This window comes from Thunnus albacares, chromosome 7, assembly GCF_914725855.1.
Source record: "Thunnus albacares chromosome 7, fThuAlb1.1, whole genome shotgun sequence".
NCBI classification, from domain to species: domain Eukaryota; kingdom Metazoa; phylum Chordata; class Actinopteri; order Scombriformes; family Scombridae; genus Thunnus; species Thunnus albacares.
Genome location: NC_058112.1, coordinates 23,612,040 through 23,634,259, shown reverse-complemented (window position 1 = coordinate 23,634,259; position 22,220 = coordinate 23,612,040). Strand labels below are relative to the sequence as shown.

Genomic DNA, 22,220 nt, shown 5'->3' with positions numbered 1-22,220 from the left:
AAAATAAGTACTTTGTTAAGGTTTTGGGACTACTGTGGTCATGGTTTACAATAATGTTAGCTGATTTCCACTTTAGCTCCTGTCATAATTACTACAGTGACTTGAGGTCTTCTGTCACTTTAATGTAAACTTTTGGGCACTTGCTGAAATTATTCTGTTGTTTTTCTTGATAGGACCGTTTCAGATTGCAAAATGCTTAGCTGTATTATAAAGTATAGTGATTTGTAGTACATGTGATAAAACATGCAAAATCACTGGTTATAATAAAACTGTTACTCAAACTCAATTTTTTATGTTTTAAAAGTACAAAACATCATAATTATCATCTAGTACTTCTCAGCTTGAATTTTAAAGATGGTTTTCAACTATAAGCAGTAACATTTCTAAAGAGAAAAGTAGATGAGAGCTCAGACCATCTTTACACATGATCTCACAAACATGCCTCCGTCTTCAGGATATTGTGTGTACACTATTAGTGGACCAGAAGAAAGATCCAATGACCCCCTACTGGACTGTCATCAAATCTCATGAGTCACTGCATGTTTAAAGTTCACAGCTGTTAATATCCCAAATACTAGGCAGCTGTCTCTGGCAGGGCCTGTGCCACTTATCACTACCCGATTAGTCCACTACGTGATACGAGAAAATGCAAAGCCCTGCAAAGCAAAATGGTCAGCATTTTTCCTTCTGGTCATACTTTGAGTAAAACATGATGAGTGCTGGTGAGTTGTGTGGCATTCAATCATGGCATGGAGACATATCAGGTGACAGATTAATGTCTGCAATGCAGTAAGTGCTGGCATTTCATGTCAAAATGTTTCCTCTTGTCAACTGGCCTGACACTGAGAACCAAGTCAATTGTATTAATTGAGCAATTCGATGCTGAAAATTTCCACCTGCTGGAGAAGACAAAGGCATTAGTGAGGAAAAAGAAATCCACACTCGCTGGTGAGGAATGTGAGAAAGACGTCAGAAGTAATCAGCACAAACTATTTCTATCGTGGGGATGGATGCACGATTGCTTGCAGACAACTGCAGAAAGGGAATACCTTTCTCAGTGAAACTCAATCACAGTCACATGACATGTATAGCAGGCCTCATGTTGTGAGTGGAGTCACGGTGGGTACATCCTGGGCACGAAACTCTTGCATAGCCTTAGATCATTGTCCACTCTGCGTAACGTTTATGAGTGTGATGTGAGTGTGATGTCTTATTACGGGAAATGACGCCCTCTCGGTGTCTGATCCTTTTAAAGTCAATTTCAGCATTAAACATGATCTCACTTCGCTAGACTGTCTGATTTGTCTCCCCTTTTTAGCGTAATTGATACAGTCATGTGATGCGTTAAACTTGGTCTTTATGACACCAGACGTTGTTTCCCCTTCAGACCCTTCCCCTAAACCAAACACACACACACACACACACACATACTCACTTTTCCTCTCACCTCTATTTCCCTACAGTCCCTATTAGCAGTGGAAATAGATACAGTTTCTGGTATGGAAAACAGATCCAAGTAAGTGTCTGGCCCTAGAGCGAACCAACTGAGAAGTCACAAATTAAAGATGAGGGAGTTTGTAATGGTGCATATTTGGAATCAGGCTGTTGCTTCCAAGGTTGAACTTATTTATTGACCGATAGATCTCACTTATGATGTAAATCTGGAGGGAGAAACAGAACATAAAGCAAAAAGAAGGAAGAAGAAGGTAGACAATGATCCTCGTAGTAGTATTTTCATTTTATCTGAAATGGTTATTTAACAATATGGTACAAAAATGTACCAGGAACTAACTGATGTTTAAAGAATCACTGATAAGTAGTTTCTGAATAACAGTGAATCATGGAGTACGTAGTACATGATGATAAGATACATGAGAAAAGACTTCAAGATACCATATTTATAAAACAGTACGTAATTTGTTCCCCAATATCTGAATCTACATACTGAGTCATTCCTGATTAACTCTGAAACAGCTGAGTGGCAAGTAAATAATAACTACTCCTTAATTTTGAATTACTTACATATTAATTACATTTTTTATGCCCCCTCAAGGAAACTGGTGCATCACAGTCATACTGTGTAATTCCCATGACACCATTATTACTTCACTATTTTGAAGTTGCATCAACCTACCAAACTGAGAAGTAGCCAATGAGTTTTACTGGTTATCCACAAATAGTTCCTGAAAGCTGCATGTGTCAATATTTTCACGTGCACAATGTGTCAAACGACAATGTGTAATGAGAGAGAGATCACTTCTAGTGATGAAACCACAACATTATTTTATTTATTTTCATTATTGATTAATCTGCCATTTATTTTCTAATTGAGAAACGATTTTGTCTATGAAATGTCAGAAAGTAGTGAAAAGTGTCTATTATAATTTCTTAGAGCCTAAGGTGATGTCTTTAAATGTTTTGTTTTGTCCAATAAACAGTCCAAAATCCAAAGACATTTACTTTACTATCATGTATGACACAAAATCTTCAGATTCTCACATGTAAGAAGAGGCAAACAGTGGATGTTCATCATTTTTCCTTATTCATTTATCAAGAGAGTCAATGAATTTTCTGTTAATCGACAAACTAACTAATTGTTGCAGCTTTATCTGATTCTGCAGTTCCTCCCAGCTCCACAGCTCTACTTTCCTACCTGCAACTTTTTGTTCAGTCTCACTTCTCAAAAAGTTACCACTCAGCATCAGAGTCAATATTGTACTGAAATTCATCAGGTGACTCCAAATGAATGCTAATGTTGCATTGATGAGCATCCATAGATATCAGAATTCTCAAAATTATTAACTATAATAAGTAATTGAAATGTACATTTAAACATTAAGTGATAAATAAAGAATGAGTGATACATTTTGTGCCTCTTAATAATGAATGACTCGTTAAAAAAGTGATCATTGTGCAACATTCTGGATATCATATTGTTTCATTAACTTAGCAAAGTCTGTGCTCAAGTAACTTAACAGTAGTCATAATCTCTGATACTCACTTATTTGGGAACTACTTATCAGTGATTCATTCATTATCAGTTAGTTGCTGATTTGTTCAACACTCGTTATTTGTTAAAACGATGTGTTCTGTACTGTCATATGTTACTGATAATTGCCTTGTCTACTTTGTTAAGTCACTCAGCAGGTTATGATGTAATGGCCTCAGCAGCACAATAATAAACACTGACCCTGTCATGGAAAGAGGATGTCAAAATACAAGATCTATATTTGTGAAAGCAGCAAGATCTCATCATGTATTTACACAACTGCCTTTACTACAGTCACCACAATGTACAATTAAAAGCCTCATTGTTCTGTTCCTTTTCAGCAAACAGGAATCTTTTTGTTTGCTGTCAACCCTTTTTACTTATTTTGCCATAACATGATGATTCATCAATGAGACAGTACTCAGGCGAGTGGTGAGAGAGTGCTGCTTTGACATTGTTTTACAGCTGTCTGCAGGGCTAAAAGAGACAATGCCTCACTCAATGGGAGCAGGAAAGAGGTTGACAGACCACTGTGTTTAAAGGGCACTAGGAATTCAGGGGCTTATGAAGCTTCGTTGCAGCAATGGGGGGCGGAAGCCTCTTTAGGGAGGGGGGGCTTAATCTGCAGTGCAAGCCAACACAAGTCTCAGGTGGCCGAGCTCCTTGATCACTGCACCATGAGAACCACCTGAACGGTCAGAGGAGGGGGAGGGTGGGAGCAGAGATAGGATAGAAAGGGAAGGTGTGTCCAGTATATTAGGGTAACTCCTTCAGTGACACAGTAACCTGCTATCTCCACCCCACTGACTTTTTCATCTATCTACAGATGATTCAAATTCATGGCATCACACAGATTACAGTAGTATTTACCTTCTTGGACACCAATGACTGCTACAGTATGAAATGCTATTTCCCTAAACTCTGTGGATTGTCAATATCAACTTGTTGTCAAACACAACTACAACATCATGTGGTGATGTATTGCAGTTTTTGGTTATTCTCTGTGGTCACGTTACAATCACAGGAGACCTCTAACACGTGCAAATATGCGTCTAAGAAAGCAAAGGTTGCAACATTGCGAGGAGTGGCTGGTAAAAGCAAGACCCTGATATATATCAGGAGGTATAGATCACTGTTATGACTGGGGAGTTCAAAAACCATTGAACCATGAGGGAGAGTGGCTCTGGAGCTGTTTGAGCTCTCAAGTCTGCGCTTTGCTAAAGTTTGGAGTGAGGGGGGAGGGGTGGGGTGTCGGTGGTCAAACCCTTGGGTGATAAATCACCTGACATGTCAGTGGAAGAGCTTCCATCGCTGCCTTTAGTTAGAATGTACAGTAGGAATAACTGAGTGCCGCTTTGTAGAGTGATTCCTGGAGAGCTCCAACCATATCTGGCAGGAATCTCTGGTATTGATTTTCAAATGCTCCACCGTAAAAACAAAATATGACAAGTAAATAAAGACATAAAAACATAAAAGATAAAACAATATAAAATGATGGAAATGACACATTTTAACTGTATTCATGTGAGTCAGCCACATTTTTTTTTGTCAAATCAACACACAAGATCTATGTTTCCTTGCATGTATCTCCCTGGATTGAAATAGCAAAATAAGACAATTTTAAACAAAAAAATGGGTAACAGCACTGCATGTGATCAGCATCACAAATCTTAAAAAAACATCAAATCAAATGCACCATACTTGATACATGATTTCTATTGATGTCTGGTTCACCACAGTTGATTGCTCCCATAAGGGGAAAAACCCTTGGCCACATCTTTTACATGCACACATGGCTGGAATTCCCTTCAAACACTATTTCTAACTCTTTTCTTAACACAGTTGTCAATCTAAAAGCAACATGTGCATGTTGGTAAAATAGTTTACATTACATTGAGACAAATATACGTTTTTCTAGTAAGACTTGCAAGGAGGTTCAATGATTATAAACTACAAGGTACAACTTAAGAATAAACTATCATGGAGCAGAATAAGAAGTGCAACTATCAAAACCACAATGCTTCTTATATTCTCAAAGAGTATCACTGAGTTTCTCTCTATTTTAACCCTTCTTTCACCAAATTTCTCTCAACCTCCCCAATCACCTGACCCAATAGGGTCAACTGTGGGGAAGGGCCAAGTAATGCAGAGGGTCAGTCTAGAATATGTCTTCAGCAGATTTGAGACAATGAGATTGTTAACATGTGGAACCGAACAAGCCCCTGTCCAGCAATTTGTTATTAAGACAGTGTCATTTGATCTGTGAAGCAATGACCTCAGTATGTGGACAATCAGGGGCTCCAGAGGGAATAACTTCCTGCCGCATTTTGTTTGAGATATACAGGAAATGGAAGCGTCACTGGCTCAGCAGGGACTGATTAATATTTGCGCCCTTTACAACCATTGTACATCCATATGTACGAGACAGTTTTTTTTTGCAGTGGGAGAACACTCCAAATTTTGAAGATTATACAAAGTCGAGACCTAACTCTGTACATCTGGCAGAAATTGGGGATGTTTCATCTATTAACTGTGGCATCTGTGGAGAATTAATGAGTATGTGGGTAGTTACACTAATCCTAAATAAGCTATCCAGCGCAGTCTCATGGATAACTTTAAAATGTGCCGTAGGTGATGTAAGCTAGTTAGTGGATGGGAGTAGAAGTGATGGCTAAAGGCCTTGGCACCTGTTAGCCGTGCAGTTCAGGATCCAATAGGTAACCTCCCTGCGGTAGTTGTTACACTCAGCCAGCTGCACATCTGGGGCTTGTCATTATTTTCACCCAAATAGGTTTACTTTAACCCCTTCAGTCCTTTTATCCCAACCCCCTGTTACATAAAAATAGATGATCTCTTTGACAGTATATTTTTTTAAAGACGTGGCTGTTTTTCTGTCCTTAAGAAGTAATCATTACACTGTGGAAATATCACTAGAGACTTAGTTGTCAAATCAAACATTAACTTTATGACCTGCTTTAGGACTGACAATATATATGATACAGTATTACTTCTGTTATATCACAAACATTTTTAGAGCTGTATTATTATTCATTATTATTAATTTTTGCACACAACTTTTATGAATTACATTCCTTTCGATAAGCTATATATGTAAATGTGCATTTTTGTCACAACTGGTTTCTGTTTGTCAAATTCAATTCTTTTTGCACATTGTCACTCGGCCCTTGATGATCAAATAACAGTGACTGTGGTTTAGTGGAATGAATAGCCTCACAGGAGGCTTGGAAACTGAATGAATAACACATCAGGGAGGCATCAGAAGAGTTACAGTGAAGAGATTTTGCTCAAAATAACAATAACGTCATCTCAGGAGCTCTGAAATTCAGATGCAGCTTAGCAAGCCTTGAACGCTGGGCCTTGCGTTGCATTTGAATGGGCTCTATCCATTCTTTTATGACTGCTATCAACTAAGAAAATGGAATGTGTGAATCTTGTTTTTTTTTATTAGTATGTTTGAATTGTTTCCACATGTGCTTTTCTTCATTTTATTTATTTTTTATTTCAGTGTGAGTTCAGTTCAAAGGGTTTTTTAAGCAGATATTAATATATTTTGATAGAAAAACCTGCATCTGGATCACCACCTCATCTTTTCATATGAATGCTGATGTGCATTGATTTCTCTCCATAGGAAATAATACATGTGATCAAGTTACCAATGACCAGCATATTTGCAGTGGTGACAGGGCCATATCTGATCATGTTGAAGAAACATAAAATTGTTGTGGCAAACCAGTGTTTGGTCTACCACATTGTGATTTTGGCTGAAATGTGTCCAGTTCTTGTTTTGTTTTTTCCTGTGAATCAGAAATGTTTGGAGAGAAACACAGGGGGATGGAGAGAGAGAGAGACTTTTAAAAAGTAATAGCCATGACTTGGAAACTAGATGTTTTGTCAAAGAAAGAGCTCACAGGATCCAAAAGTGTTTCCGGTGAGCCCACCGAGTCTAATTACTCACAATGCTGTGACATTAGTCTTCAAAGGACATGAAAAACAAGACTCCTTTCACACGTCCATCAACTTTGTGTTGGACTTTACGTGCCCAAATGATTAACGAGAAGCTGACCACATCATGGCCAAGAAAGTCTACTTCCTCCAATAGATGACAGTGAAGAATGGCTCATAATGCCCTCTGTGCTAATTATTTTGTGCTTTGATTGCCTAATATTTTCCCACGAGTTATATTACATACCACTGTGGATACACTAATAGTAACCAAAATGATGCATGAAATGTATAATATAGTCCACATAAACCTAAACATTAAGATGGAGTTAGAAATCTAATGATCTCATGAGCATCAGTGTGGATTACACAAACACTATTAAATTTAGGCCTACAGCCACATACTGGTGAGGTGTAACTAATCTTAAAACTGTTACTTTGATATAGATACCACTGGAGATCAGAGTATTTGAGTTATATCAGCTACACACTGAGTTCCCAGTTTAGGTACACTCTACGTAAGTACATGCAGTGAAGTCCAACACATCAACCCTCAAATAAACCTTTATGGTGCTCATTATATTAGATGTTTATTCAACTCCTCTTGCTTCTTATTACCACATAACCAAACAGAAAGAACAATAACTTGACCCATATTACAATCTGAAAGGTGTTTGTAATATTTACTCACCCATATTGTGAACAGTTTGTTTCCTATTCTAATATTTTGCTCTGCCCATGGACGCAATGACCATCCCCTTGAATCAACACCTTTCTTTTGAGTTTGAATAATGGTAAATTATTCAAATATGATATAATATAATAATAAGATAATATGATAAAGTGTCATTATTAAAACAAAAAAAAAGTCTATTATATCCTGACTGATTCTGGATGTCTGAGGTTGATATCAATATCCATATTTGAGTTTAAAAAACAAGATCATTACACATCAGCAGATTTCTTTTTCTGTCTTTTTTTAATATAAACAACATCCTCAAACATTTCCTTCCTTAAATTTTTCAATACTCTCTGGTGGACACACTACATAATGGTGATAGTGAGTGTGTTTACATGCATATTAGTAACCAGGTTACAATCAGCTTTCTCCAATGAGCTGATTTCTTGATTATCATATAAATGAGAGGTAACAGTAATTGAGTTAGGGGATTAGAGAGAACTCATTTCCTCAGGTACATTTCTCTTAGAGAATACCTATTTCTTGGCCATGTGTGCAAGTAACTGGGTTTCTAATCTCCATCTAAAGTCGATGTGCATGAGAAAAGCTTGTAGACATGGAAAGCGCAGAGGAGTGTTCTGGATGAAAGGAGAGATGTGCCCCCATATTTAAAATAACTCAAAGTTCAACTACAACTGAAACTAATGCAAAGCAGCCTGTAGAAGTCTAAACAAGTCAGTTTCCACTGCTGAACATCTGACTATTTGTTAAATTTAGACAGTGGTAATCAGCATGTACCACGTTCCCTGATCACCGATTATTAATCTGGTTTCTCTGAGTAATCTGATTACTTAATTGCATGTAACACAATCACTGTTTATAGTTTTAGCTCTGCAATTTCTTAGTTATCAGCCACACGTACACTGATACTAATGTTATCAGTGATAATCTAATATTATCAGCTCGACCAATTTATCGATCAAGATCTATTCTCAGTATACATCACTCTCTATAAGAATATCCTGATACTGTAAAATGAAGTAAGCCAACTCTGGGTGGTATGGCAGCTTTAATAGTGTCATTCACCTTTTGCATTGGCTCTTTCTTTTATTTCTTTCTTTCTTTTATTTATTTTTAGAAATCACTGCTGAGGACAAGGCTAAAACCCTGATCTCAAGATGATTGTCTTGTTTTGGTGGATTTTTATATATTGACTGGTGCTCCAGCTTCCTTCCAGGGTCTTTCTACTGCAGCGCACAAGACTGCCCCATGTGTGGTGGTCGAGGCGCACTCACCATTGGCTCGGGAGCCTATAGGGGCGTAGCTTCGCAGTTGGTGAGTGCTTAGGGTGCACGGGGTGTTCTAGGGATGGCTAAGGGAAAGCGTACTTGGCACTGATCCCTCCTTTCAGTAAAGACTGTAGTTCACATCAGGCAGCAATTTTTGCAAGGGGGATGAATGTGTCATAAATAGTTCGCGTTTATAGATGGTAGTGGATGCATGTTTAGCAATGCGATGAGGCCAGTGCACTTTGCAAGACTTGCGCTGCAGAGAGCCTCCGCAGATCCCACGACCTGTTGCTGACAAGCCGGGGAAAAGGAGAGGGAGAGGGGGAGCCGCTCGGGAGAGACAGAGGGTACTGCCTTGGAGACGACAGTCCGGGTTTCTTCGCGGAGGAAATCATGCAGTTTGCAATCTGGCTGGTTGGACTAATGTGTCATCTGTCAGCACTTGTCCGGGACACTTTGCAATACCGATTGCATCCGAAACAAGGTAGCGTTTTGTTTTGATTTATGAGTACGGTTAAATGATACTGTTGAAGGTGTTTTAACAGTAGTCTGTGGTGTTTGAGAATGATGCCTGGTGTACAGTAGGGCTGCGTGTCTGCAGCTGCAGCTTATTACACTGCTGTTAATGCCGCTATTCTGTCTCTGGATCACAACTTTCTCCGACTTTTTTTTTTGCAGAACGCTTCATCAAGCAGCTGTCATCGTATGAAATCATCACCCCGCTCCGTGTGAATGACTTCGGAGAATCATTCCCCCATAAATTGCACTACAGAAGGAGACGGAGAAGTTTAAATGATGACCTGTCGGGCTTACGGGTTCACTACAGGATTGATGCGTTTGGGGAACGCTTTCATCTCAATCTGACCGCAGACTCCGGCTTCATCGCCCCCTCTTACACAGTGACACACTTGGGAGCGGAACAGAGCAACGCCACGGACTCCCACTTCCATGACCCGAGCGATATGCGCCACTGCTTTTTCCGCGGACACGTCAACGCCAAGAGCGAGTACCCCGCCGTCTTCAGCCTGTGCACTGGCCTAGTGAGTATTGACTTTTAACTGCCTTTAAAGTTTTTTTTAGACGTTTTAATCAAGCAATTCTGACAGGCCTTTCTCTCATTTCAACGGATTTCATCCATGCATGTACCCTGTAACCCGCAGTTTAAGTCAAGTGTGTAGGACTGTAACAAGAGCAAGTGTTGCTAGACTAATGTCACAAGGAGAGGAGAGCATGCAGCCCTGCATCTCAGTCCCTGTTGGGGTGATGCTGCAGTTGCTCAGTGTAGTCTGGGTATGGGGGTGGTGTAGTGGGGCTGATGTTACAGTAAGCATCCACTCTGCTGAAGTGCTCTTGCCCTGATCAGCTCCAGGTTTGCTGCTCTGTAGCTGCTGTCTGACATCTGAGGAGAGAGCATATGGAAAGACAAATGTTCCCTACATGGATCAATAAAGTATCTGTATGGGATGAAATATGTAGTGTCATACATGTGCTTTTCATTTCTTAACCTTTTTTGCTGCTGCAAGAAACCTCTAAATCTTTACAAAACAATAAAGTTTAACAACAGCAGAAGTGCCAAAACAAGTCAATGAATTGATTTGTGAATCAAGAGACACTTTTAAATAATTTATAAAATACCAAACATTCGCTGGTTTCAGCCTCTCATAATTGACAACCTGCTGCTTTGTCTGTTTTATATTATTGTAAATTGATTACATTTGTGCTTGGAACTAGTGGTCAGACAAAACAGGCTACTCTAAGACATTATGTTGGGTTTTGGGAACTTGTGATGGGTGTTTTTTTCATAGTTTTTCACTTTTCATAGACAAAAAGTAATCAGATCAATCATTTATGACAGTGATCATTAGTCAAAGCCCCAAACAACAGATACTATCATTTAGTGGAAAGCAGTTGTTAGTTTTTTGATGGCCCTTTATCCTATCTTTTGGATCTTACAGGCTGTAATAGGGATTATTGGATAATAATGAGTTTACTGCCCCATTATTACGTATGGGGATCCTGATGCCCAAGTCATTTAGTTTGCTGACTCTTGTGTGAGAGAATCTGATAAGTGCTGAAGGGGATGACTTCATGGGTCACATAAGGTTACTGGTCCAGGGGCAGGGGGTTGACCTCAGTCGCGCCAGCCGGATTCTGGTGTGGACTGTGGTGGGGGTGTTTGGCTGGCCACAGCAACACAGACAGGCTTGTAGGACCACAGGCTTGGATTCTCCCTCCCCGTCATAACCCCTATCAGTGACATAATACTTATTTTAGATAGGTGCACTGTGTGCCGTACCAGGATAGCATGTTACAGAATAGGTATCAGCTGCACTTTGAGGCTTTTCTAAACAGTACATTCACAATGCATGTAGATATTGTTCTCCAGCTGAAACCTGGCACAATGATTAGAAATCATTGTTTTATCAATTAGTGGAGACTGACTCCTATTTAGTGTCGCTTTGGAGAAAAGAGACAGCCAAATAAAGAGTTTTTTCATGTTTGTATAGCAATTTAAGACACGAGGTATGCTGGAATTATCAGGGTAATAAGCCTTTAATTGCCCCTCTGCCCAACTTTGATGTATGACTCGCTTATCCAAACATGTTTGCATCCTTTTTCAAGAATCTTTGTTGGTTATCCGCATCATCACTCATTGAGAATGACAGGACAATAGAGACAGCACCAGAGGCTATTGGGTCATAAATGTGTCCGTATCTGATCACTGGGGCTTAATGGCCAGGCACATTTTGTTGGGATGAGGTCATTAAGGAATAATTAAGCCCTAAAACAAAGCGGTCATTCTAGAAAAAGCAGGTTCCCCTTTCGTCCAAAGTTGCTCAAAGCCATCCCCAGGGGGGAAGGAGGGGGGGTATTGGGGTTGAGGAGCTTTTGGCCTTTTCAAAGTGAGCTGTGACGAGCAGAAAAGAGGAGAAATGCTCTGAAGAGGAGACAACTGCCAATGAATGTTGTGAGGAACTTAAGGATTGATCACACCGTGGGAATGTTAGTTCCTGGAGGAGCTCTCTGTCTCAGTTCACTCACAGAATAGAAGTGTGTGGTGAGTCAGCCTGTTCTGAGAAATGATCTTTAGTCCAGCACCAAGTGATGTACCTCTGTGTAAAGATCAGGCTCATGACACTTTTATATCCTATTTAACTTTAGAGATTGTCTGCAACTGTACACCACTTCTGGATGACTCAGCACCCAAAAGAATTGAAAGTGTCTTTGTGGGATTTAAGGAAACAGATGTGTGCCAACAGTCATTCCTTCCATGTAATGAGTGTGACCTTGCTTCAAATAGGAGTCCCTCAGCTGTAAGGTCCAGTTCAGCACCCACTACTGAACAGCAACCATTGTGTCTGTCCAAACTTTTGCCAGATTTGCTGCTGAGCTAATGCTGGGAAACCCTGAAACTCTGCCCCCTACATTGACAAAAAACAGAGCATTTTTCTGTTCAGACTTTGGTTAACACCACACGAGAACTTAAGAAAGGCTCAACCGTAATCATCTAATTAAAGTTAACTCACCACGGATAGTGATTTACAAGATATGGATAAACATTCACCAGTTGCATAAATCTGCATAAATCATTTATTATTCTTAGATCACTACAACAGTAGTTGTAGTAAGGTTGCAACATTCTTATATTTAGAAATATTTGTGCAGGAATAATCTGCTGATGAAGTTCATATGATATGATTGAAAGCTCCAGAGTAGTTAATAAAATAACCTTGTGGTGTTATTTCCAAGGAAACAGAATGTTGTCTTTACATAGATAGATGATTTTAGCTGCCAAGTTATTGTCAGTGATTGATTATTAAGGCACACAAGTAAATGCCCTTTAAATTTGGATGATGTTATTCATGCATCTAACATAGTTTTGAGAAACCCACAATCAAATTGGGAATGTCATCACATTTTGACTTGCTAAATTAATTTGTATTTGAGTTCTGGTGTACTTTGGGTCTCAGTTGGCCTTAGGAGTGAATGTGAGTGTATATCAGTCAGACTTATAAGAGAATCTGTAAAGGCTCTTTCCCTTTTAGGATGGGCTCCTGAACAGGAAAATAAAGTAGTGAATGAATGAATGACTTTTATTTCAACTGCAGAGATAGTTTAGTGAGCCCTTTCATGTCCGTTTCAACTACTCCCGTAAAGCATTTGTTACAACATGCTTTGTCTTGGAACTGACAGTCTGCTACTTGGGCGTGGGAGGTACAACATTGTCCCTGCACCTACTGTAATGCGGCATTTGTCTTTGGTAGAAGATCATTCTGGATAGATTTGTACAAACCCTCTCAGCACTTGCTGCCATGCCACACAATTCCACTCTGGGTTCTGTCAATACTTTGGTCCATTCTTGCATAGCAGCAACAATTTCATTCATTCCCACTGGCTTGTCAGGTGTGAGGAGATGATAATACTCCAGGACAGCATCGTGTGCAACATTAAGACTCTGAGTGCTTATTTCCAGTGCTGAGGTTGTTTCTATTTTGTGTCATGTTTTCACAAGCTAGTCATTACACTACAGCGCTGAACACATGTTGCACTCAAGGCCTGTAGCACTTTTGAGGATGTATGGCGAATATGTGCAATCCTGCTAATCCTTCACCCTTTGAAAGACGCAGAGGAAAGGTAAACATAGAATTTGTACACGTTTTCCATATCCGATTCGTATGTTTTCCATTGACAAATGTCCATCACTTGTGTGGATGGTTATGGAATAATGCTGCCTTAAAGATAACATTCCAGTGTCCAATATCCTGTTTAAGTGTGCGCATGAAATTACCATACAAACACCATTGTGCCTCATGGCTGTGTGAGCTAAGAAGCTTTGTGAGGGACTGAGCTGCCAAATCAATATTAGCATTCCTCTGTCAGCAGCTCTGTCCATGTATAATGATGTCACTCCTCCCTGTGTCATGTTGTGAGGGGAAATGCATTTTCATAGTCAGAACAATCACACTAACTTAACAGCCTGCACATTAAGATGTGAAATGGTTCACTGAATCTTGATGACTTACAGTACATGTGCATTGATTAATGTATAGAAGGATAAAAAATGTCTTATGATTTGTTGTTCCTGATTCCCATGGTTACACTATCAACAATGACTGACAGCGTGCTGTAGGGATATTCTCTGACCTTTACAAGTCAGCATGTTCTTTCCATGTGCACCTGTCAAAAAAACAGAGCTTGTTCAAAAGCATGGAAATAATGAGCACAGTGGTGCCCAAGGGCAACACAGGATGACTGCAATTAGACCTCAACTACTTAAATGAAACTATGCCATAACCTGTAAACTAAACCTACACACATACTGTACAGTATGCACACATGTAAGTGCATGCTTCATACCAAAACCATCTATGACATCTCTTTTTTCTGCTCTAGATTGGAACTTTTACAACACAACGTGGCGAATACTTCTTGGAGCCTCTTTTGAATTCTGCGGGGGAGGAATATGATGACAAGCACAACAAACCTCACCTTATCTATCGGCATGAGAGGAAGAAGAACATCTCTAGTACCGACAGCAACACAGAACCCTGTGCTGCCTCAGGTAACAGACTACAGACTGCCTAACTATACTGCCTGTAACCACCGTCTGTCTGACTTTCTCCCGCAAACACTTACCTCCTGATGACCTGCATTCAATCTCTGAGCCACGGCAATAAAAACTGCCCTAAAATGTAAATTATACTCAATCACAATCTTTGGCTTGCAGATTACTCAAAAGATCTCAGCCTTGATTAAGGGGTGTTACTGAAAACTCCTTGACTTAATTAAGCAAAAACGCGCTCCAGTAATGCCTGGTGTTTTCACTCACATTCTGTTGAAGCATTCAATCCCATGTCTGTGGCGGAAACTCAAAGGGAAGGAATAATTACTTTTTAGTTTGCAGTTGTGATGAAAAGAACTGGAGAGGTTTTCTGCTTGGGAGGCTGCTTCGAAGTTCCCCCAAATTCATTTGAATTTTTATGGTTGAGGCCTTTAGGTGGTGTAGAGGCCCTCAAGATAAAGCGGGGTGACCAAGTGGAGTTCACCGTGATAGAGGGCCTTAGAGTCATCCTCGCAGGGATCTCTGTGGGCGGCCTTTGTTGTGCGATGCAATAAATCTTTTATGTGCAGACCGCTTGATTTGCTTGTTGTCTGAACCCACCCATTGTCGCTTGGTGGTGGCCATTGTGTGCGGTGGCGGTTTAAAGAACTGGGACTGACCTGATGGGCCAGGCCAATACCTCCTTAATATGCTTTGTCCTTTCACTCACTCAGCCTGTGTGTGGTAAACAGAGACTGAGAAATTTGGAGGGTCTCTCAGCCCCCACTCTGGGGCATTTTTAAATATACTCTCCTTGAAGAACTGTGAGTGAAAGCTTGGTGAATGACTTCTGACCACTCACTCCCAAGCAACATCCATTATCCATTCAGTTACTGTTTGTCTCTTAGCCACTTATCCCTTAATATCTACTAAACCCTGAGATACAACCTGACTTTTCATCTCATCACCTCATCTACAATATACTCCATGTAGAACATGATATTTAGTTTACAGCAGGAGATAGTAGGGAAGTAGATATGTATATGGATGAGACACCTGCAGAGCTCCATCAAAGGTTCAGCAGGTAAACAATGAGCAGGAGGATTAAAAGAACCAGTGGGGCTGGGTTAGGACTGTGAGGTGTCCCAAGCTGCGACTCCTCAGCCTTATCAGATAGGCCCCTCTCCAGATGTGGTGATAAATGGGCTCTTTGAAGGCCACACTGAGCCAAGACTAACAGGCCTCCTGTCTTTTTATGGGAAGGAGTGCAGTACACGCAGCTACTAGCAGGTTAGATATAAACACTGACTTGGCGCGTGTCGCTCTGCTTGCAAAACACTTGTAGTTGTTTTTCCTGGTCTTTGATTTGGACGTTTGCATCTGTTTGCTCATGACTGAAAACCTTGGACATTTTAATTGGATGAAATCTCAAAGATTAGGATAAGCAGCAGTGTTTTAGACTGTACCCTTAAAACTAAAATATGTACCTTTATGTATGTTACAGTAAAAGTGTGATAAAGCATCTAGTGTATAATTTGCACCCAAAGCTGAACATTTTTTCAGTAGCATATTATGCCTTTAACCCAGTAAATGCACTGTTTTTACAGATGAATATATGTATACTGATCTGTCAGTGAATTACTGTACTGTAATATTGTAATTTCATACAATTTCTGATTTATCTCATCATATAAATGATAGACCAAAGAACCAGTGGTGTTAGAGGGGGGCAGATTCCTTTCCCAGTATCTCCTCTTTTTGAGGACCTATAAAAGCACTCTTTGTCAGGGTCAGACCCTCACTCTTTTTCTCTTCTTTCTTTCTTTCTTCACTATGTTTCTGTGAAGAGGACTCTTGTCTTAAATCAAATTGGGAGCTGGAGTTTGAATGCTGAAGGGTTTGGCAGGTTTGGGACTTTGAAGAGGTCTGGGGGTTAAGAGGGCTCCTGGGTCTGAAACATGCCAACTATCTCAGTTAGTCCATACAGATAAAAATGCAAGATGGCTAACAATTCCTCCAATCCGCTTGCCAGGCAGCCTGTCCCTCTGTAAAGGTATTGTTTCGTTAGGCCCATCTCCTCACTGTGATTATTCATCTTCATATACCTTTCTCTTTGCTGTATCCTAAAGGAAACATATTTTTGAATAAGACAAAGATGAAACAAGTTGCGTTTTATCAAGCCGACCTCCAGGGCACAAAATGTTTATCAGCAGAAAGATACGTCTGGTGAGATAAGCTTTTCCCTCAGATATGATGTCTCATAGTACTGCCTTCAGTGTGTTACAGACAGCGCCAGAACAACTGGGACTTCTGTATCTTAAGAGTGTAAGAATTTCCAAAGTTTGCATAGTCTCTACACACCTTTGTAAAAATGTGTTGAAAGGAAAGGAAGGCTATGTTTCCACATAGAGGAAGTTAACAAAGAATAAGTTTTGTTTTCAGCTCTGGGCTTGTCATCTCCGACATGTATGATTACTTGACTTTTTTGTACATATGCGGTCACTATCTATGAAGTGTCAAAAACAGAGGTGCAATGATAAGGGCTTTTAAAGTGTTACCTTGATGGAAAATGAAGGTTTGTTATTTCAGCAGTCATGACATTTCCATATACCTGTCTTCAGCTGCTTTTCTTCTCTGTGTGTGTTCATGCGCTGTTGAGAAAGCATCACAGCATCATTCTATGTGCTGTTGAATGAATGTGAGTTGTGATATATTTTAAATGCAGAGTTTCCAAAGAATAACTACACCGGAAACCACAACAGCGTAACACTGCAGATCAGAAATGTAAAAGTAAATCAAGGTCTCATTGACTGACATTGTACCAACTGTACCAGTTTTCTGTCTGTATCAGCCAACCTGGGTGGCTTCCTTGCTGTTTAGAATACCTCCAGAGTATATAGCTGTTGAGTGGGTGATTAATGTTTTACAGTCACAGAGTGCTTTGTTGTGCCTGGTTCTGGCTTTTAAAAGCCTCTGGAGTAGAAGCTTACTAGGCTCAAATCACAACACAGCTCCGACCTTTAATGACATATTCTACGGGGTATGTGTCTCTGAGCTTGCATGTGAATCCCTGTGCCGTCCTTCGATGGAGATAGCCACAAGGATGAGGGTGGCTACAGATAGGGGCAGATTCTTCTCTCGTTCTCTTCTCTTTGCTCTCTAAAATCCATGTGAAGACAAGCAGGAGACAGAGGGAAGGGAAGTTGTACAGTATCTCTTTCTCACAGTTGTTGACTGCAAGTCTAAAGCTCTGCAGTGACATATATTGTATGAATTAGACACAGTGAATTGAATATGGACAGCTTGACAGCAAACATTACCAGCTGAAAACCCAAACACCAGTGTTCCAGTGTTGGCTCCGGGGTGCTTCATCCGATTTCTTGGTTTGATGGCTAACTGAGTGCAGCTGGGACAGCAAAGTGACTGGCTTTGATGCGGCAATACTTGGCACACATGGCATCTGTGCACCCTGACCCCCAACATAATCAGTGTATAGGATTCCCCCCTTGGTGCCCACTGTGTATACATGGTAGTTCAAATGCTAGCATCAGGTTTTTGGTCAATGGGTTCATTTACATGGAAAAATGCCCTCCCCCGCCTGGGGTTTGAACTAGCCGACTTGAATCGCTGCCCGCTCTCCCTTTGCGCTTTCATGTATGTGAATGGAAGCACTTGTTGATTGTGACCTCACTTCCCTCTTTGTTTGGAGTCACTCACTGGACGGGTGGATGTGACCTTGAGTTTTTTCCCCTCCTAGAGGTGCGTGGTTATTGGGCTTTCTGGCTTGTTTGCTGGGCCTCAGTCGTAACTATGTATGCATTAAGCTCTTTGTTTTCCTCTTACGCCGGCTCTTGACAGGGGTCAGGAAAGGTGGCTAGTCAGGGTGTGATGGACGGACGCTGAACACTCAGACAACCTCTCTCACCTTTAGGGTCCGGCTTTAGGTGGTGTGGAGCTTCTGAATATCAGATGGCTCCAAAAGGCTTAGGCGTGCTTTGTGCCCTCATGCCCCCTAGACGGACTGAACCTCCCCCATCCCAGGAAGCACCTATTGTTGCTGGGCAAAAACGTTTGTTTTGGGGCTTTTGTGTGCGTGTGTAGATGTGGTTTGCTTGTGAGTGTGTGTTTGTGAGAGTACAGGAATCTGTTAGGAGTGCATGTCATCTCCCTGGCCTGTCAGTGGACCAAGTATCCCGCAGAATATGGGGAATTGCTGACCGAGCAGTGCGAAGGAATGGAGAAAGGAGCTTCTTTCTCAGTCCTGGCCTGCGCTGCATGTGCCTGTCGGTCTTGCGCCAGAACTTGGCAGAGGCCCCAGCCTTTTCCCAAGCTCCCACTGAATGTCTTTCTTCTTTTACACCTGCTTCTCTAAAGTAGCTTTTCTCACCCATTGCCTTGCTATTAGCCTAGAAAAGAATCTGAATTTCTGACTTTTGAATATCCATTTCAGTGGACACATTTGCTATGAAATAGCAGGTTTGACAGATAAGTTTATTTTGCCATCATGCAGTGACTTCAAGTCTTCAGCCAAGGTGTGAGGTTCTTCCTCCGACATAACGCTCTGTTTCGTCATTGTCTCATTTTATAATGCAGTATGACAGATAGTGCAAGCAGCTAATAATATGGTCCATTACACTCATTGTCATCTGATTTTAAGATAACAGATACTCTGGACAGGTCCAAACAGGGCTGGGTAGCTATAGACAGTCTATAACTTTAATAGCTGCCATGTGTCTGCCTGCCCTGAGGCCTCAGCCCTATTGAACTCAGTGTGTTGTGTTGTCTCGGGAGTTCCCGTGACAGATTCCAGCTGGGGCTATTTTCTGCCACTGTCTACTGTCTGGGCATTCTTAGCAGATGGGGGCTGATTGGAATGGTTAGAGCAACTTGAGTGACAGTGACTGACTGTATGGTGGCATGGATGACAGTCAGAGGTTAGGGGGGGTGACAGGTGAGCAACAGTTTCCCACTGAGGTGGACTGGGGAGAGGCAGTGCTGAGAGCTGGCCAGTGAAACATCAATGTCATCGCCTGCGGCTCTGGTTGTTTATCATCTGAGAGGCCAGACATCACTCAGAACTGTGGACTTGCTTTGTTTATGTCAAGGCAAAATTATTCATTTCAGGATTTTAAATATGTTTAAAGATATGGGAGATGTAATGACTTCATCCATACTGACTGTATTGGAGAAGCATAATTTATTAATCCTTTAATTTAAAATTGTTTGTTATATTGAACTGTAGTCATAATAATTTTTTCCCTTTTGCTTATCTGGGATCATGACAACATTGCCATAAAAGTCAATTTGTCTGACTTCTTTTGGTTATGTCACTGTGTTCTCAGATCTCAGCAGTTAAACTGGTGGGTGCAATGTTATTCCTAACAACAGGAATGACGAATAGCCTTGTTAATCTGTTTATTACTGGGAAATGTCAAAAACTAGTGAAATGATTTAAATGAAACTTGATGAAAAGTGGGGCCATGAACCAAAAAGGTACTAATTAGTAGTGACTGGCATAGACCAAGAAATGTTTTAATTTTTCCATTACATCCTACAAATTTCATCCCATCCTCACCAAATTTAGTACATGAAATATTTAGATGTGCTTGTTTTTTGATTATCCATACCAATAATTGGTGACATTAACTGTCTTTGACATAAACTGCCATAAGTCTTGAATGAAGTGTGTAGATGTAACCAAACTTCAGTGGCCCTTTCACCTTTCAAAACTCTGCCATCCTGTAAAATCCAGTAACATTTTGTCCTTGTACAGTAGATATTCTCCATCCTCCGATCATGGTTGCCATCAGCCAATTAAAATTATTGTCTAATATTATATGTGATTTGATGCAGATCCAGATTTAGGTGCAGATTTTTTAAACATTTTCTATTATTAAAACACAGATTAAGAGGTTTGTGCACCTTGGGTTAGTTTGGTTGGAGTATGCACTCTCAATGTGAGGATAGCATGGGTTAGGTTAGTATGTTTGGACGAATTTCTTAAATCTTTATGTCAGAGGACTCTCAGCTTGAATCTGAGAAAGGAAACACTCTTGGGCCCCTGCCCATCATTAGGAGTCCAGATCCATAAGTATTAAGTATTTTGTCTCCTCAGAGGAGGTCTGCTACTCCAAACACATTCTTCAACAGACCACCATGCTGTTTTTAGCATGTCTCTGAACTGAAAATAACAACTGAACTCAGAGCACTGTAAGTGTACAAAGCCTAAAGTCTTCCAATGAGGTCAAAAGTCATGCCACTTCACTTTTAAAAGCCTTCTTCAGCAGCAACAATTGGCTGTCTCAGCTTCTCTTTGTCTTAATTGTGCCTCGGCCTGCAGGAGTTTCACCTTTTTTTCTCCCTCTTGAGTTCTACTGTTAGTTTTTTTTGAGGTTTTTATATCATTCTGTAGCTTCCCAGTGGTGTCCCATACGTATTAAAAACCGAACATTCAAATTTTGGTTAAAGTACGTATGTTTTACCATCAAAATGCTAGTTTCCCAAGCCCTTCTAAATACATTTCCCATGTGACCTGATGTAGGTTTCTGTATAATTTTTATGATGATGTTGCTACATATACACCCCCTAGTCTGCTCCGCTGTTGGAACAGCCCTAGCAACCTGATCAGCATTTACCATGGGCTCAAAAGAATATGGTTGAATAATAAAGCCCCCTGGCTCTGACTGTTGGTTTGGCGATGGAGGGGGAGAGTGGTCTTCCGCCTCCAAGTTCAAATCTTCCAAGCTAACACTTTCGTCACTCTCCATGCTTACACTGTCAGCGAACAAGAAGTGGTCCGGGAGGGGCAGCGGCACTCTAACCTGCATCACTGCTTTTTGCTAATGGCTGAGTGGACGTTTCCAATTTGAACAACCCGGAAAAGAACACAGATGGCGTCACCCTTTAAACTGCAGTAACCAGAGTGTCTCATATACAACTAAGGCACTACCTATACTCAATGTAAGGTATGCTGTCTATTTAATTGGCACCTGGGGAATAGAGCGCTTCAACTCTCAGTGGGCCATTGTCAAAGAATGTTAATTAGTTCAACAATAAAATGTGTGTTCCCCATTGATGGGCTCTTGGCACTGATACTTTTGACTGAACTGAAGGAGAGTCAAAGAGCAACTCTTTGATCTAGAGTGAAATTGAATCTCAATGAGATCATTTTGGAAAGGCTGGATGTACATGGGTGTGCTCAATCAGAAAGTGCATAACCTTAAAGATTATATACAAGCATCAAAATGCTTCCATACGTTTGTTTAGGAATGAATGTAAATAAATGCTTAAGTGTAAGCATATGTACTGTATGTATTCAAACCAAACTTTTTGGTTCCATACAAATCTTGAAATATGTATGAAACTGTTATAATGTGTGTGGAATACTTGTGCGTAATTGAACACGTGATAGAGTGAATAGATAAACATAGTTTGTAGTATTGGTTGTGTTTGATTATCTTTTGGCACAACGATGAAAAGATTTTTTGCACGTTTACAAGTCAAGTAGGCGTTAGAGCATAAAAGTGTGGGTCTGTTTTAGCTATGTGCATACTGGAGCCAACCAAATTACAACATTTATAAATGCTTACACTCGTGCTGTGCAGGGCTCCTTTCATTATTCTCTATTATGAGAACTGCTGGAGATCGGTTTTATAGGCTCATGCTTGTGAAATCTTTGCTAGTGTAAAACAGAAATGGAATATATCACATTTTGATATTTGATCATGAATTTGGACAGAGATGCAGATGTGTAGGCGA

At 40.5% G+C, this 22,220-nt stretch overlaps 1 protein-coding gene across 1 annotated transcript in view; it reads left to right on the top strand.

Moving 5' to 3' along the window:
• The first annotated feature begins 8,979 nt into the window (after window positions 1-8,979).
• LOC122985719 (A disintegrin and metalloproteinase with thrombospondin motifs 20) overlaps window positions 8,980-22,220 on the top strand; it is an 83,708-nt gene continuing 70,467 nt past the window's right edge. Inside the window, exons 1-3 of the mRNA XM_044356578.1 lie at window positions 8,980-9,404; window positions 9,599-9,960; window positions 14,315-14,483. Of these exons, the coding sequence (XP_044212513.1) occupies window positions 9,314-9,404; window positions 9,599-9,960; window positions 14,315-14,483 (622 nt within the window). The 5' untranslated portion in view covers window positions 8,980-9,313. The remainder of the gene's footprint in view (window positions 9,405-9,598; window positions 9,961-14,314; window positions 14,484-22,220) is intronic.